Source organism: Vulpes vulpes, chromosome X (assembly GCF_048418805.1).
Source record: "Vulpes vulpes isolate BD-2025 chromosome X, VulVul3, whole genome shotgun sequence".
NCBI classification, from domain to species: domain Eukaryota; kingdom Metazoa; phylum Chordata; class Mammalia; order Carnivora; family Canidae; genus Vulpes; species Vulpes vulpes.
In genome coordinates this window covers 41,774,850-41,792,401 of record NC_132796.1, presented here as the reverse complement: position 1 = coordinate 41,792,401, position 17,552 = coordinate 41,774,850, and the positions used below count along the sequence as shown (strand labels likewise).

Below are 17,552 nucleotides of genomic sequence, written 5' to 3'. Positions count from 1 at the left end.
GGTCTGGTGGTCAGAGAAGAGGGTGTGAGGTCTGTCTGTCCATCTTTATCCCAGTTTGTAAGTTCTCTGTGAAACTGGTGGGTCTTTATCCCTGGTTGTGAAGCTTTGCGGGGGTCTGTAATCAGATTTTCAGGTCTCTGAGCTCTTTGGGTACGTGAGTTACAAAGTGGGAGGTCTCTGAAGTTAGGTAGTCTTTCCTAAGCTGTCCTGACTCTGAACTCTTTTGGGGTCTGTGTCAGAAGGTACAGGAATGGGCAGCCCAGGTGGCTTAGCGGTTTAGCGCCGCCTTCAGCCCAGGGCCTGATCCTGGAGACCCGGGATTGAGTCCCATGTCGGGCTCCCTGCATGGAACCTGCTTCTCCCTCTGCCGGTGTCTCTGCCTCTCTCTCTCTTGAATAAATAAATAAAATCTTTAAAAAAAGAAGGTACAGGGCCACTGAGCAGTATATAGGTGTTTCCCAGGTTTGGTATTCTCTGAACAAGGTCTGTTTCTGGGCTGTGAGATCTACTTTTTGGGAGTCTGTGTCTAAGACTTGAGTCTCTGAATTCTTTGTGGCACTCTGTTCTAGGGAGAGGCCTCTGGGATGCTTAGGGCTCTACTTTCCAGGGTATCTCTGAGCAATTTGGGGTTCTGTGTCCAAGGTAGGAGATTTCAGGATCATTTAGGGATTGGTGCTCAGAGCACGAGGCCTCAGCATTTGGGCAGTCTATGTCCAGGTGTCACATCTTCACTTCTGGAGAAGGGGGTGTCTACCCCAGGATGTGAAGTCTCGTTTGGGAATTGCCAATCATGGTGTAAAGGCTCTGAATAGCTTGGGTGGCAGTATCCCAGGTTGTGAGGTCTGAGATGTCTGTACCTCTCCATCCCAGAAAGCTCATTCTCTGATGTGGTGTGGGGTCTGACTCCCAGAATATAAGGTGACATTCGAGGACTTGGGAGCTCTTGGGGAGTCTGTGTCCCATTGTTCCAGTACAGCCTATGAGTTAGTTGGGGTCTGTGTCCAGGTGCGAGATCTCTGAGCTGCTTAAAGATAGGTATCTCAAAGTATGAGGTCTCAGTGGCCTCGGGTCAACATCCAGGTATAAGATATATGGGCTGTTTGGAAGCCTGTGTCCTAAGTCACAATGCCTGACCCACTTAGGATTCTGTCACCTATAAGGTCTTCAAAATAGTTGGGTATCTGGGTCGCCGCATGTGAGGTTTCCTGAGCAAAGCAAAGGGCACTGGCTCATATTCCAACGGAGGGGTGATGAAATCAAGTTAATTGCAAAGGTCATCTCTGTTCTCTTTCTACCCTGGCACATATAGGCACTCAGTAAATATTTGCAGAAAAAGCTACCCCTGGCATGCAAAGACTTTTCTCTTTGAATGCAGTAGATAGGCTTTATTGTTGTTTTTTAGATTTTATTTATTTATTCATGAGAGAGACAGAGAGGGAGAGGCAGAGACACAGGCAGAGGGAGAAGCAGGCTCCATGCAGGGAGCCCCATGTGGGACTCAATCTCTGGTCTCCAGGATCACACCCTGGGCCAGAGGCAGCGCTAAACCGCTGAGCCACCTGGGCTGCCCAGTAGATAGGCTTTCGGTTTAAAGCCTCTAAGAAAAGGGAGGGTCCAGCTCTAATTAGATCATATTTCTGTATTTCTACTGTATTTCTCTTTTTTGTTTATGGCAAGTGATAATGGTTTGTCCATTAAGGCAGCAAGATTTAGTTTTTTTTAAGGTTTATTTATTTTAGAGAGCAAAAGTACACGCCAGTGAGCATGGGGGAGGGGCAGAGGAAGAGGGATAGAGAATCTCAAGTAGACTCTGCACTAAGCACAGAGCCCAAAGCAGGGCTCGAGTTCATGACCCCGAGATCACGACCTGAGTTGATGTCTAAGATTCGGACACTCAACTGACTGTACCACACAGGTGCCCCTGATTTAGTTTGCTTTTTCAGTACACTTTAAAAGTTTGGTTTAAAAAGCTTATTTTAGCTCACATTATGTAGATGATGGTGCAAGTGGTACCCTATTGGGAACATTACAGCAGATGGCTGCAGTCTGAGGAAAATGTTCCTGGGCCCCAGCACCCACCATTTTCAATGAACCCCCAACCCCCACCTATTTAAGGTCTTCAATCCCCACACCTTGGTTTGTTCAATGATTTGTTTTATTGATGCCCACCCTTGGCTAGGTAGGGCCAAGGGATATACAAGAGGAGAATCAGATTCAGTCCATGCCTGAAGGTCAGTCTGGGGGCAGGGAGCACAGACACAGACACAGACAGACACACAGATCTGGCATCTGGTGGCAGGGCACACAGTCTCACGTAGGGGCACTCTGAGCACATGTAGTCAGGGAAGGCTTCCTAGAGAAGACCTCATGGGGGAAGCAAGGGGCAAGGCAGCCATCAGAGCCTTTGCCTTGTGTATATTTGTGGACAGGTCACTTTTGAGACCAGTGGACCCAAGGTGAGTGCAGAGGGCTTGGGGGCTGAGGCCAGCAGGTGGCAGAGACTTCCCTCTTACCTTACCATACTCTCATGGGTAAACCATGGCTGCCCCCTGCCAGTCTTGGCCTGTACTTTGCCTTCTGCCACATGCACCCTTTCCTGGGGTCCACCTCCATAGTTTTCAAGGCTTCCCTGAGACAATCCACATGGATCAGGTGCTCTGCCCAGTGCCTGGCACCTCATCAACACCCCCATCAATGCACATTTTTGTCCTAAGTGCTATCTACAGCCTAGCTAGGTCCTGGTTCCAGCACTAAGAAGTCCCAGCAGTCATCATGCCCCAGGTCAGAGCTCCCAGTACCCTCCACTCTCAAAAGCCCTGGGTGCCTTTTTTATATGCACTCCCAGAGACAGAGTTCAGACCCAGTCCACCTCAAGGGCTGGCAAAGTCTGGACTACGTTCCTCTCACTGGTCAGTGGGCCGTGGGCACCCACTTCTCTTCCAGTGGCATACGAGTGTCCACTTCTCAGATGTGCAACCCTGAAAAAGAGACCCTACAGCTCTTAGGCCCAACACTAGCCGGCACAGGAGCATGAGCTTTAAAAACCAGCCACAGCCACAGCCCTGGAGATCCTCTTTCTTTCACTAGCACAAAGTTTCTGTGGTAGGGGAAACAAGAGGGCTGGGAACTCAGGGCTCTAATGTCAGCCTGCCCTGGGGCTGCTTCCCCACACCCTTGGGGCAGTAGGGAGAGGGCCTGCAACAGACCTCTCAAGCTCCAGGCAGAAGCAGGTGCAAAAACAAACATTCTTCTGTTCTGGGACCAGGCTGAGGTTCACCCCTTAGACCTCCTTGATTAGGCCATGAATCAAAAACCGCAGAAAGTCCTGGTGTTCAAAAATTACTTTTGAAGGTGGGTAGGGATTTGTAAGTGCAACCCACAGATAGGGCTGGGATGGGGAAAGGGGACTCCTAGAGTCAGTCCTCACCGTAACCCCACATCCCCAAGCACGGGGCAGGTGGGAACAGGTGGGGGCAGGTAGAGGCAGGCAGGAGGCCCTGGCAGTCATTCCTCAACAGGAGGGCAGCAGTGGGTGGGTGGGTGGGGCGGGCAGGCGGCTTTAGGCCCCCACTGTCTGGCCTCAGACTTCAAAGGGCTAGAAGAGGTATTTGCGGCAGGATTCAGTCCCACACTTGCATTCAATACGGACCCGCTTCTTGGGGGAGCCGGGGAGCCCGGCCAGGCCAAAGTTGGAGTCCATGCGGGTGCTCTCCATGTCCACGGGGTCCACTGTGGAGTCACAGCCAGGGAGGGCAGGAGGGGGAGGGGACTTGTTAGAAGGCCAAGGTGAAGTGTCCCGCTGCCCTTTTCACCATGAGACCCAGGAATCTTGGGTGCTGGGAGCACATCTGGGATTTAGGTCAGGAGGGGGTTGTGGGCTTGGTGGTTTGGGGATAGGGCCAGGGATCAGCATTGGAGGGGTGTTCAGGTGTTGGGAAGATGGCCAGGAATTGGGGGTTCTGGAGGAAGGCAGGGGTTTGTCAGGGGAAGGGCCAAGTCAGAAGTCAGGAATGGTCACCTAGACATCCAGAGGGGCATCTAAACTCTCCTGTCAAAGATCCCAACCTGGAGTATGTCAGAGGTAGCTAGTTTGTCAAGAAGGGGACTGGCTGGAGGCCACAAGAGTATCTAGATGCTTGGAATGAGCAAGGCCAAGGGGATTAGGAGCGGGGAGAATTGGGAGGACTAAGGAAATTCAGATGAGTCAGGAGGAGTGTCTTAAGTCTTGAACCAAACATCCTCCCCCAGGAGTCTTGGGAGAAGTCTGTGTGAGTGTCTCAGGGTTGGGGTCCAGGGGCTGGAAATGAGGGGACTCCCGAGACAGGCAGAGGTCCAGGAGTCCAGATGGGACACTGGGAATCCGGAAGAGCATCCTAAAGCTCCCTGGGGAGGGGTCCTTGTGTCCCATGTCACTGTGTGCCCCTGCCCCCAGTCCCTTGCCACCCCCACCTTGCATGTTGTAATCAAAGGTGAGCTCCTCGCCTGCCCGGATGGTTCTTGTGGCAAAGAAAGCGATGCGGGGCAGTCGCTCATCAAGGTTGTCTATGAAGACGTTGTACACCTGGAGGTTGGGGTCACACTAGGCAAAAAAGAACAGCGGGAAGGTGAGGAGGGGCCCCAGCCTGCTCCTCCCGACCCCCGCCCACCTGCGGGGTACCCACACTGTGGTTGACAAAATGGGAGATGTTGCCATAATAGGCGGCATCCACGGTGTACACGTCCTCCACGTAGTCCAGGTCGAAGAGGTAGGTGGCGCCCTGGCGGTCGTAGATCTGGCCCCGCCGCTCCGCCTCCTCTGAGGTAATGATCTGGGGAGAGGGCCGTGGGGGAGGGGAGAATGGCCAAAAAGGCTCAGGAAAACCAGCACAGCTCCTAAGCCCAGGCCCAGTGGGGCTAGGAGGTATGGGCACATGGAGATCTGCAATGCAGAGGGTCTCTCAGCGCCCTGAGAGAGGGGCTGGGCCTCAGCTGCCTGTCACCCATCCCTCCTCAGGCCTCCTGATGGCATGGCGTCCCTCAATGGTGGATGGAGGCTGGCCACAAGGTCCAGCAGTGAGAGAGAGAGAGAGATCCATAGTGAGACATAGTGAGGCGATCAAGGGCAAGAAAAGGACCCAGAGCTCACAGGGAGGGGTGGGTGTTAGGGGGAGGAAGAGAGAGGTGCAAGAAAGCCTGAGGTGCCGTGAGACTCAGTACAAGAGAAGGCACCAGTGTTGGACTGCGCACAAGGCGGTGAGGAGGACACGGAGAGGAGAAAGCGGCCTGGACCCGTGGGAAAGGGAGACAGAATGAATGGGAAAGAGACTCAGACAAGAGAACTCGAGGCAGAGACTTAAAAGCAGACAGAATCTTATTATGAAAGAGCCTGGTCCAGAGAGAAGATCAAGACCCTTGCTGAGAGTCTGAGATGGCAAGAACGAAGCTAAGGCCAAAATCTCAGAAGACGAAAGGAGGCAAGAGCAGGGGTGAGAGCTCTTCCTCGGCCCTAATGCTGAGCAGTGCCAGCAACTGGGACCTAAGACAGTAGTAGAGATTTCCTCCTCCCCAGCTGGATCTCTGGCTGTCCTGGAAAGCCCCCGCCTCTCCGCCCCTCATGTCCCCTCTTCCTCCTTGGGCCCACCACAGCCTTCTGGTAATCCCTAAGAGGAGTCAACCATGCCCTACTCTGGAGGAGGGTCCCACGGGACCCGAGACTGCCCCCTCTTCAGCCTGGAGTGCCTCCAGACCAGGGCAGATCTCATTCTCCACCCCTGGGCTTCCTGCTACCTCTGCCCACCCCTCAGAGACAAGTGCCCACACAGTGAAAAGCAGAAACACCAAAGTACCATTTTTACTCTGCCGTCTAGCCCAGTGACCTATCCTCTCTTTCAGTAGTCCTAGAGGCAACTCAAATACTCTTCCCCCCACACCCCTTCTTCCCTCTCCTTTCATCAGAGACCCATTGGCCACCACCACCCCTGCCACATGACACAACCCCAAACCTGCCCTGACTTCCCTCCTTGCTCACCCTCATGCCAGCTACGACTATGCTCTTCCTACTTCCAGTCCTGGCCACCCTCCATTTTCTCTAGCCAGGACAGCTGCACTAGTGTCCTCACTGTCTCCTCCCTGCCTCTTAAACCAGCACCTCCATCCTCTGCTCCAGGCCAAATCCTAATCAAGACCAAGGTCTATCCCTCGGGCCACAAGGCTTACTGCCCTGGACTCTGGCTCCACTGAGGAACCTGGCCTCCCCCACACTCCAAATTTGTGCTTGTTCATTCGTTAATTTATTCACTGGATTTTTATGAGGCCTACCCTGTGCCTGGTCCCAGCATACAGGGGACAGTGTCTGCAGGGGGAGACACAGGGACCAGGCCTGGTCCTGGCCCTCTGGGTCACAGCCTGGTGAAAGAGAGATGGACTCGGATACCCTGATACAAGATGCTGATCAGAAACACTGCTTAGGGTTCCCAGGGCAGTAAGAGAGCAATACACTATCTAAAGCAAGCTACAGGTCATAAAAGGGCTTTGACAGCAGGTGAAGAGTGGGGACTCTCTCCTGAGGGTTGCAACAGGAGCCACAGAAGTGGTCTGAGGAGGAGTACATCAAGGTCTGTCTCCCTCCACCTCCCGAAAACACATACTCTTTGTGGGGTCAGCACAACAGATGTTACTTCTCTGCAGCATTCCTGACCCTCCTGATCCCCAGTGGCTATGAGGAAGCTGCTGCCTTTCTGAAGCTCTCTGAAGGCCTGGACTGAAGGGCAGTTTCTGCTGGCTCATGAGCATGCTGGGTAGCATCTAAGCCAGCTTTTTCCTTTCTACATCCTCCCCAGTCTCCATCTTCCCGCCTGTTCTGCCTCTACCTGCTCCCTGAGTCTCACCAAGAGTGAGTCACACGGTGAGCCCTCCAGGGCATAAACGGCTCCTTCTCCAGTCTTCTTTCCAGTCCTACTCTGTGAGGGCAGGCCTACCCTGAAAATTTGGGAACAGAGCAAACCATGTCCCTGCTCCCTAGCAGGTCTCCAGAATGACTGGGGAAGGCAGATGGGCTAGAAGCTGGCAGCCTGGAAAGGGGGTTGACAGTGAACAGGACTCAGAAGACTCAGGGTCAGGCTGCTGCCCTGCCCCCATTCTGGCTTTGGGATCCTGAATGTTCTCTCCTTCTGCCAGTTTCTTCAGCCAAAAACAAAACAAAACAAAAAACCTTCTACCAGGTCTGGCAGCACACCAGTTTTAGACACTTGGGCCCTTTTTTACCCACTTTATTAGCTTGATGACTCTGAGTCTGTTACTATACCTCTCTGGGCCTCGGCTCTCATCTGTAGAATGGGGATGACAATGACAATAACATCAACCCAAAAGGAGCCCTTGTAAAGCTCCAACACAATCAGGGATGTGAAAGAGATTTCTGTTCTTGACACTGAGCACTGTTAGGAATGGTTATGAGTACCAGTCTTATCCCAGTAGAACATGCTCCCTTGTTTTTATGTGCCCTTTCCCAAGAAGGGAAATGCTGCTAATTAAATGATGACACACCGTCATTTAATTAAACTAATTAAGTGGGATGCATGTTCATTTCAGTGTTGGTAAAATATGAAGCAAATGCTTGTCTTAGAATGGATAAACTAGGCTGTTGTTCTCTGCTGGGCAAAGGTGGGGATGTTCTGATGGAACATGGAAGGGTGCAAAGGAGAGGAAGGGCAGCTCACATGGAAGGACTGCTGGTGCAGAGCCAGGAGGGCATATGTCATGTCCAGATTGTAGGAGAGCACAGCAGCGGCCAGACATGGAGTGCATGCCTTCTATTATGTGACACCAGGAAGAGTCTGGGACAGCACCAGTAACTGAATAAATTAATACTTCTATAATGAAATCTATGAATATTCATCCCAAGTAGGATCTCAGTAGGCTACAAACAGGCCTGGATCAGGTCTGGTCAGGTTTTACAGCCAGATGGGTTATAAAAGACTGGGTTTTCTGAGCATTTTGGATTTTCTGAATTTTAGACTGTAATGGCTAATGTTTATCAAAAACTTACTGTTTAAGTGCTTCTTCCAATTGCTTCACATATCACAACTCATTTAATTCTTAGAACAAGTGAATGGTGTGGGTGCTATCACCACTCCTATGCTACAGACTGGGAAACAGACACACAGAGGGTAAGTGCTGCTGAGCAGTGGAGCTAGGCTCCAACCTCAGGCAGTCAGGCTGCAGCGCCCACCCTCCCAACCATACATCTGACTGCGCTGCCTCCTCATAGGGGATGCACGAAGAGGAGCTTGGCTCTGGCAGTTTTGGGGGGCCTGTGGTGCCATCAGGAGGCCCCGTAGGCCTGATGGTGTCAGACGGGGGCCTGGAAGTCACAGAATGTGGCAGGAGGGAGGCTGAGAAAAGCTTGAGGAGAATGTGTGTGGAGCAAGGAAGACTGGAGACAGGGGTGAGAAGCCCCCAAAACCCCCATGTTGACAGCATGAAACACTACAGACACTAAGGAAGAGCAGCCAGAACAGCATCCTGACCAGGGGGGTCTAGGGGGCTGTGGACTCTCCCTCCTCTTTACTTGTCAGGATCCTCTGTGTTATAAAGAGTTTTTCCTCGAGAGTGTCAGTACAGTGAGGCTGAGGACACTCCCTTCTCTGGACCTCCCCTAGAACTGGCAGGTTCCTGTGGGAGCTGGGTGCCTCCTCCTCCAGACTGTCAGGGGCTCTGGAGTGTGCACATGTCCTCCTTCAGACTGGGGACACCCCTCTGGGCTGTTAACGTCTCTTCCACTGTTAGCACCCCTCTCAGATCTAGACACCTCCTCCAGACTGTCAGGATCCTGAGGGTGTGGACACTTTCTACAGGCTGTCAGAGTTCTCTTAGGTGTAGGCTGATCTCCTTCAGACTGTCCCAATACCTCTGGGGTGAGGACACTTCTTTTTCTGGACTGTCAGGATGGTATGGGTATGGACACTTCCTAAGTTGCACTGCCAGGGTCCTCTGGAGTGTGGAGAGCTTGCTCTCTGCCTCCAGGTCACTCTGGGACGTAGACACCTCTTCCCACAAATTATCAGGACCCCTGCCCCAGACTGTCAGGAGCCCTCTGGGGTATGGCCACCTCTTCCTTCCTCCAGACCTTCGATGTGTAGACATTTCTTCCACCAGACCATCAAGATTATCTGAGTGTAGACTTCTTGTCTAGACTGTCAGGGTCCTCTGAAGTGCAGACTGCTCTACCTCTAGATTACCTCTGCCCCCTGGGGTTATGACCCTCTCTACTTTATGGTTCATTTCTGGGACTCTCTCCTCTCCCATCAGTGTCATTATAGTGTGGACACCTTCAAGTGTGTGTCCTTTGGCCAATTTCTGTCACTTCCCAACTATATCACACCTCTAAGAGACCTTTAAAAATATGAAGGTATTTGGGGTTGTCACCATTACAGCACACTCCTGGATTTAAATGGTCAAGGTCCAGGGATGTTAAATGTTCCCCCAATGCATGAGATGGTCCTAAATAAAAAGAACTGCTCCACCCCAGATGCACATCACATCCCACTTTAGCACATGACACTTGTATTACAGACACTTGCTGGTTATTCTCACAAACTCATTTTGTTTTCCACCAGGGCACATGACTCAATCACACTTCCTAGCCTCCCTTGCACGAAGGTAAGGCCAGTCACTCGGTTCCAGTCAGTCAGCATGGGCAGAAGTGATGGGTACTGTGTCCAAGCCTGGCCCATTAGCAACCTCCCCTTCTACCACGACTCTCAGCCTACTTGCCAGCAATGCTGAGTGAGGACTGCCAGCGGCTCCAAGGCACAGCAAAGGCACAAGAGGGAAGGAGCCTGGGTGGCCACACCATTGTGTGGAAGGATACTACTCAAATAGCCATGTAGGACTGTTACATTTCTAATGTGTAAAGCCACTAAGATCTGGGGGTTATATGGTAGGTGGCTAGTCTGCCTAATACAGCTGACCCTTGAACAACACACTGAACTATGTGGGTCCACTTACATGAACATTTCTTTTTTTGATAAATACAGTATAGTACTGTAAATGTTACTTTCTCTTCCTTATGATTTTTCTTAACACTTTCTTTTCTCTAGCTTACTTTCTTGTAAGAATACAAAATACAATACATATGCTATGTATAATATATATTAAAATACAAATATAAAATAATGTGTATAATAGTATATATAATACATATAAAATATGTATTAATCAACTATGTTATTGTAAGGTCAACAGTACACTACTAGTAGCTAAGTTTCTGGGGAGCCAGAAGTTACATGCAGATTTGACTAAGAGGGAGATGTCAGGGGAGGATAACTGCCCCCCCCCCACCATGTTGTTCTAGGGTCAACTGTATACCCTGCCTTTCCCCAGTGTCCTGCAAATCTGGAGGAAGAGGCAGCCAACATAAGGCATGTCTATGTCCTACTCCAGAGTGTTCATGTTCAGATTAGTAAAAGATGCTCCTCCTGGTCAAACACTGCTTGGTGGTAAGCTGAGCCCTTGCAAAACAAGTAGTGCCTTTTCAAGTAGTGCCTTTTCAGGTGACACAACCCTATGCAGACCACATGGGCTGTTAAAAGGAACACTCCCTAGATTTCAGTTCCTGCTTTCCTATTCAATAGGTACCCTTATGAGGTCAACCAGTCCAGAAGTCTATTTCAGCATGCTTTCAACTACCAGCTGGATATCCGCGCCCCTGCCAGGATGTCCCTATCAACACTCAGGTTAACCGCCCCCACTTTTCCCTGAACAGGAAAAGCAGGGACATGGCCGGCATACGGTGAGGCCAGCTGGGCGCACACAATGGAAACACAATGGTGGGAAGAGCTGCGCGCGCGCGCACACACACACACATTGGGTCCCGGCTCCCTACCTCTCCCACGTACTCCATGACGAAACTGTTCTTGCGGATCTTCTCCAGCGTACGGACGCCCCAGCCACGCCCGTCATCCGTGCGGAAGATGCAGAGGTCATAGCGGATGCCCTTCTGTACCACACGGTTGGGGCAGTCATAGCCACAGCGGCAGCGGGAGTTGCACTCGTAGATGGGCAGCCCGGCACGCAGCCGCACCTGACCCTGGTCATTGTAGGCAAACTTGTGCAGCGATGCCCCAGGGCAGCAGCCTCCAGCGGGGGCCCACAGACAGTCCTGGCACTCACAGCCCACCGCCACCTGGTTGAGGGTGATGCCCTCACCAACACGGTACTCATTGATGTATACGAAAGCCCGCGGGGGGCCGTCCAGGTCCACCTCGTTCTCCACAGTGATGCGTCCCAGGTGGCTGCGCTTGGCATTGAGCTCCTGCTCCCAGCGCCGGAGCGCCCGCCTCTGCTTGGCTTTCTGTACCAGGTAGTTGGCCAAGCTTGGGTCCAGGTGCCGGGGGGGCTTTGATCGCTGGTGCCGCCGGAGCAGCTCCCTTTCTAAGTCCTTGTGGAACTGCTTGAGAATGCGTACACACTTGAGATTCTGCCGTGGCTCCCAGGTGCTCTCTGAGTCTGGGTATCCACGCCATTTTACCAGGTAATACTCTTGTTCCTGTTGGGGGACCAGGGGATGGGGGCACCATAAGTGGCGATACCCTTGGACCAGCCCTTGTGGGACTTCCATCTCAAAGCTAGTGGATAACACCCAAACTATTCCCGTCACCTTTTCTGGAATGACTCCATGTGGTGGTTAAAAAAGCACTGGTTTCGGGGCGCCTGGGTAGCTCAGTCAGTTAAGCATCTACCCTCAGCTCAGGTTATGATCCTGGGATCAAGCCCCTTATCTGGCTCCCTGCTCAGCAGGGAGTCTGTTTCTCCCTCCCTCTCTGCCCCCCCCCCCGCCCCCCGAGCTCCTTCTCTCAAATAAAATATTTTTTTAAATTATTTTTACAAAAAGCATGGGCTCTAGAGTAAGGATCCCTAGGTTCAAATCTCACTCTCCCCCTTATTACAGTCTAAATTCCAAGTTTTAATTTAATCTACTCCCTCCTATCTCTTTCCTCTCATCAGTCCCTCCTTCTAAGCTGTTCAGGCCCGAACTCTTGGAAGTCATAACCTTGACTTCTCTTTCTCATTCCCCACATCTACCCCCAGCAAATCCTGGCAGCCTCACCTTCCAACTACATCCAGAATCTAACCACTTCAAACCACTGTCACTGCTACCACCATCATCACTTGCCTGGATTACAGTAGTAGGCCTCCTCACTGGTCTCCTCCGTTCCACCCTTGCCCCCTACAATCTGTTCTCCACTCAGCAGGCAGAGGGATATTTTCTTGCAGAGAGCAGCTTTGGGTACAGTTTAACTACATAGATTCTACAAGTAGAAACCCTGGGTACAAATTCGGAATCTATGGTTCCCTGGCTATGTGGCCTTAGGCAAGTTATTTAACTTTGCTGACCCTTGGTTTCCCCATCTATACATAAGGGGAAAAAAAAGCTGACATTTTTGTAGCATTCAGTATGTAGCAAGTACTCTTCTAAGTAACTTCTACATCTTATTAACTAATCTAACCCTCACAACTCTTTATGAGCTAGATACTGTTTATTAGTTGTCTCCATTTTATAAATGAGGAAAATGAACCACAGAAAATTTGGATAAGTATCCCAGGGTTATAGGGCCAAAATTTGAACCCAACCATACTGGCTCCAATCTGTTCTCTTTATCCTGCCATTGCCTCCTCTGGCAATGGCAACAGTTCCCCACAGAGCTGTTTGGGGGATTAAATGGGTTTCTGAGAGGAAGTGCCAGCATACTGAATGTGCTTCAATAATCACTAGCTAGGGTAGCCCCGGTGGCGCAGCGGTTTAGCGTCACCTGCAGCCCAGGGCGTGATCCTGGAGACCCTGGATCGAGTCCCACGTCAGGCTCTCTGGATGATGCCTGTTTCTCCCTCTGCCCGTGTCTCTGCCTCTCTCTCTCTCTCTGTCTCTATGAATAAATAAATAAAATCTTTCAAAAAAAATCACTAGCTATCAACATCTCCATTTCTGCACTCAACATCTCAATCTTTGCACTTGGTTTGTATTCCTATGGAGGTGGGAAGACTTATTTGGGGATTCATTCTGGCTCCTGCCCCTCTGAGAAAGCCACTTAATTTCCTCACCTGCACAATGAGGATGATAAGAAGTCCTACTAAACCTAATTTTTTAAGATCAGAGAACATTCCCTTTGGAAACAGATGCAGGAAGTGGGGGTGGAGGAAAGAGGGAAGTAAGCCAGCTTCCTTGAGACACCCCTGCCCTGGCCATGGGCACCCCAGACTCACGCGTATCTTCTTGTAATCACACAGGTACTCGACTTCAAAGTCATAGAGATTCCTCTTGGAGATGCCGAGGGCAGGGCAGGAGAGCTTGGCCAGACGGCACAGGTCCTGTAGCTGATTCCAAGACGACTTGCAACACACACTGCAGCCTAGAACGAGGAGGCCAGAAAGAACTTACTGGGTATCCTGCTGAAGGCACAGATCAAAGGGGACCCCAAATCCTTTCTGGGACTTCCAAAGAACTGCCTCAGAGTCAGTGAGATTTAATCCACAGGCTTTCTCCATGCTGAGACCCTTCTACATAAAAAATGTGCCACTTCCTTCAGCCCCAGTGCTCATTCCAAGGCCACCCTCCCCCCCAGCTGTAGCCCTCAAAGTGGGATCTGCTGCAGGAATTGTCCTAAAGGAATCTATTCCTAGAGCTTCCAACTCCCTCCATACTATTCCTAAAACTGCCTGCAAACCTGCAGTTGGGTTCAGGACCTAATCATCCCTCTCCCCACTTTGCAAAATAAAGAGAACAACCCCCCATCTCAGTAGGGTGCATTGCCCTGAGGGAACTGATGGGGCTGGGATTACAACCTGTAGGCCCCAAACAAAGGCTTAACTGGAAAGACAGGTCTGGAATCCCTTATCTGAAACTCCTGGGGCTACTTGTGTTTAGGAATTCAGATTTTTTTTTATTTTTACAAGTGTAGTCCGAGGTATGCCCCATGCACTACCTAACACCCGCTATGTGGTCAGGGGCATCAAGCCATAATCAAACACATTAGTAATTCTGCAGCAAAAAATCTGAATTTTCTATATTAAATAGGAGAAATAAAGAGGCAAGATAGTCCCACTTTATAGTCTAGTTTTGCCCCTAAATGGCGCCAAACTTAAGTTTTCAGAGCTTTTTAGATTTCAAAATTATGAATGAGAGACTGTGGAATGGTATTAGATTTCAGGAAGCTTCCTTGAATGATTAGCCTGGGTGCCTTAAACCTACAAGGTATATTTTTTCACACCACATTTTAGCTTGCTGTCTCATCTACATTTCTGTGAAGGGTAAAGCTCACCCAAAGGAATACGCTCTGAATTCAGGAACCAGCAAAACAGTATAGGTTATTGACGATTCTTTTAAATATACCTGGAATGTTTCTGGTGCTATCAGAAATTTTCAAGACGCCGATTTAAAGGAAAGAAAAAGACTTCTGATTCAAGGCACAATGTGCTTTAAAGCCATTTTATCAAATCATTCCATAGAACACTAATTCCAAATGCAGTCAGTACTCATCCTATTTTTAATATCGTCTACCTCCTGTTAAAAAAATCAGACATTTGAACTCCTAATGAAATACTGCAGACGTCAACCTGAAAACGTACAAGAGCATTGCAAAATTATTTCGTGTGCACAACCCCCCCTCCACTGAGGCAGGCCTAGTGGAGACTCAGCCTGTGCCCACGCTTTCCACTCCCTGTGATGCCTCTCCCTTTCAAGCCCCTTAACTTGCATTTGAAACCCCACTAAAGTGGTCCCAAACTAACCTCTCCAGCTGCTGGCTCCGCACTGACCACAGGTGGATTCCTACCTCTCAGAGGTCCCCCTCACACTGTGGAGGCCATCCTCCCCGCAGCTATCCTCACCCAGAGGAGCCCACCCTCCCCAACATACTGGAAAAGTCACCCCTCTTTCCCTACACACGAAGGAGTCCAGCTCTCCTATCAGAGAAGCCACCTTTCCCCTCTTCCCTGGGGAGTCTTCTCTACAGCAAACCCTTTCCCCATCACGTGGAAAGGAGATACCCTCACTCTGAAGAGTCCTCTGTCCCCCACTCTGAAAAGGAGGTCCGTCCCCTTCCCTTCCCTCCCCTTCCGGCGTCTCGCGTGGACACCAACCGGGTAACGGTCACTGGCGGCCGATTTTCCCGCGCGCGGGTGCGGCCTCCCCGACAAGCCCCCGCGCGTGCGCGCGCCGACTGGTCGCGATCAGAGGCGCGCGCCCCCCTGCCGCGTCCCCACTTAGCCCCGCACCCGCCGCGTTCGGAGGCACGCGCCCCCTCCCCTCAGCCCCGCCCAGCCCCGCGCGCCAGGCCCGGGTTCCAAGAGCCCCATCCTTTCCGCGCCAAGCTTCCGGCTCCTGGCTCCGTGGCCTCAGACGCCGGGGCCCCAAGCCCGCGACGCCACCCCTCTAGCCCACCCGGCCCGGCCAGCAGGCCGGCGCCGCTACCGCCACTGCTTCACCTTTTAAATTTTCCGCCATCTTTCCCCACGGCTAACGACATTCGGGCCTAACCGGCCTCGCGAGAAGAGAGCTCGCGCGGGCGTGGCCGAGAACGCGCAGCCTATTGGCCGCACGGCGCCGCGAGCATCGCCCGCGCGGACCAACCGGCGAGCCGTGACCGGACCCCTCCCCGCTACCCCGCTCGGTTCCGAAGGCGGGTGCTCGCCAGCGCTTTCCCAGAGTGCGTCTGGGCGGCAGCGGCAGCGGCGGCAACTGAGGTTGCCGGAGGCCCTACCCGTACGCCGGTCTGTCTGTCACGCTGTCAGCCAATCACGTTGTCAGCCAGCCGCACGGGGGATTCTCCGTCCTGTCAGACCCCCAATTACTACCGTCACTCGGTCGTCACCACATTTTAACCCCAAGCTGGCCGTGACTCCCAAGATGGACTGTCACCACGTACAGCTGCTCAGCCAGTCCCCAGACTTAAATCAGACAATGGGTCCCTCACCACAGACAACTGTTTAGTCAGACCCCGGTCCCTCACCCCCATTCACAGGGTCTGTCAGTAAACGGCAGCATCCGTTCGTGGCCAGCTGCGAGTCTTAAGGCAGACACGCGTTCCTAACAACTACACTGTTAGCCGACCTATCATTCCCTCCGGCTGCCCCTTTTTCACACAGTCAAGCAGCCGGTCTCTCCATCTCTTGCTCTGGGGGCAGCCCTGAATCCCCCTGGGGAAACCCTCTCACAGCCACCAGCCGTGGCTCAGGTGGGCCGTGATTAGGTGAGGACAGGCTGTCATTGTCATCTGATGTCGCCCTCTCAGGCAGTCACACTGTCCAGTGTCGGTCAATATTTAATTCCCTCGGGTTACTCCTCATTCACGCCATGATCAGGCAATTATTCCCTCAAAGAAATAGTCACAGCAACTAAAGCCTCCATGCCACCTGACAGTGGGTCAGCAGTCTGTCACTTCTCAGCGAGGTATGCCCACCATTGGTCAGTCATTTGGTCAGTCTCCGTGGGGCTCCCTCCAGGCAGCTGTGATTCCAACCTGATACAGCCATCCAGTCAGGCAGCTACACTGGTATTTCAACTGGTCAGCTGGCCTGTGAGTCGTTCACTGCTCCTCATCGTTTTGTCAGTCGCCAGGCAGCCATTCTCAGCATCTGACTGACCACACATGGTCTATGTGGTCAGGGTGAACAGTCACTCACCAGATACAGTTGCCTATCAGGCAGTCACAGATCTGTCCCTCAGTCAGCACGAAATTCCTTCAGGGTAGCCCTCCTTTACACTGCATCAGACAGTGTAACATCCAGACACTCCCTCAGGCCAGATGTGACTCCTAGCAATAGTCAGCCACACACAACATCCCGCCGCCCAGGCAGCAGCAACAGCACACACCACCAGTCAGCCAGCTTGTCAGTCCCTTGGGAGGCTGCCTGTCTTCTACACTATCAGACCACCAGTCCCAGCCAGTCCCAGGTGGGCATAATTTAGTTAGATATTCAGTACCTCCTACCATCAGGCAACCGCACTGTCAGTTCCTCAAAGCTCCCCTTTCCCTGTTGGTCCATGAGTTATGTGGTCAACCAAATGATTACAGTTAAGCAGATGGTTGTTCTGTCCACCTGCCAGTCTAGCTCTGAGCTTGTTGGAGAAATAGACGGTCAGTATGAAGTTCCATCAGTTCCTGCTTACCATGACTGGAACAATCAGCAGCATACGTCCCACCATGCATCCTCTTCCTTCCCTTATTCCTTCTAGAACACAGTCAGATGCTGGTCCTTGAGTGCTCCCAGTCTCCCCAAAAAGGTAAAACCCTCCTATTCCCAGGAGCCTAGTCCAACCCATAAGAATGGCTTAAGGCCCGACTGAATCTGGAGGGGGTGATGTAGGAGTATGTGGGTGTTGGGCAAACATCCCTTTGCCAATTTGAAAGATAAAACTGCCAGTTATGTTACCAGCAAAAGATGAGTATATTCAGGAATAGCTGAGAATTGCAACGCAGAACAAGCAAGTTATGGCAAAACCATATGCAAGTCCAATAAACAAAGGAGAACATTATGTTATGGAGAAGGAGGAGGTTGGGAGGGGTTTGGAACAAAGA

The 17,552-nt window shown here is 51.6% G+C and overlaps 1 protein-coding gene and 1 long non-coding RNA gene across 2 annotated transcripts in view; one reads left to right on the top strand and one right to left on the bottom strand.

The window, feature by feature from the left end:
* Positions 1–13,397, top strand: part of LOC140596254 (uncharacterized) — a 38,543-nt gene extending 25,146 nt beyond the window's left edge. The window contains exon 3 of the long non-coding RNA XR_011998288.1: positions 13,264–13,397. This is a non-coding gene — a long non-coding RNA (uncharacterized lncRNA). The remainder of the gene's footprint in view (positions 1–13,263) is intronic.
* SUV39H1 (SUV39H1 histone lysine methyltransferase) lies at positions 2,138–15,763 on the bottom strand. The gene is made up of 6 exons (XM_025982419.2): positions 15,460–15,763; positions 13,240–13,385; positions 10,862–11,524; positions 4,662–4,808; positions 4,450–4,579; positions 2,138–3,729 (listed from the first exon to the last, which is right to left on the bottom strand). Exons 1-6 carry the CDS (start codon positions 15,476–15,478, stop codon positions 3,596–3,598), a joined length of 1,239 nt encoding a protein of 412 aa, XP_025838204.1. The 5' UTR covers positions 15,479–15,763; the 3' UTR covers positions 2,138–3,595.
* Between the last annotated feature and the right edge of the window lie 1,789 nt (positions 15,764–17,552).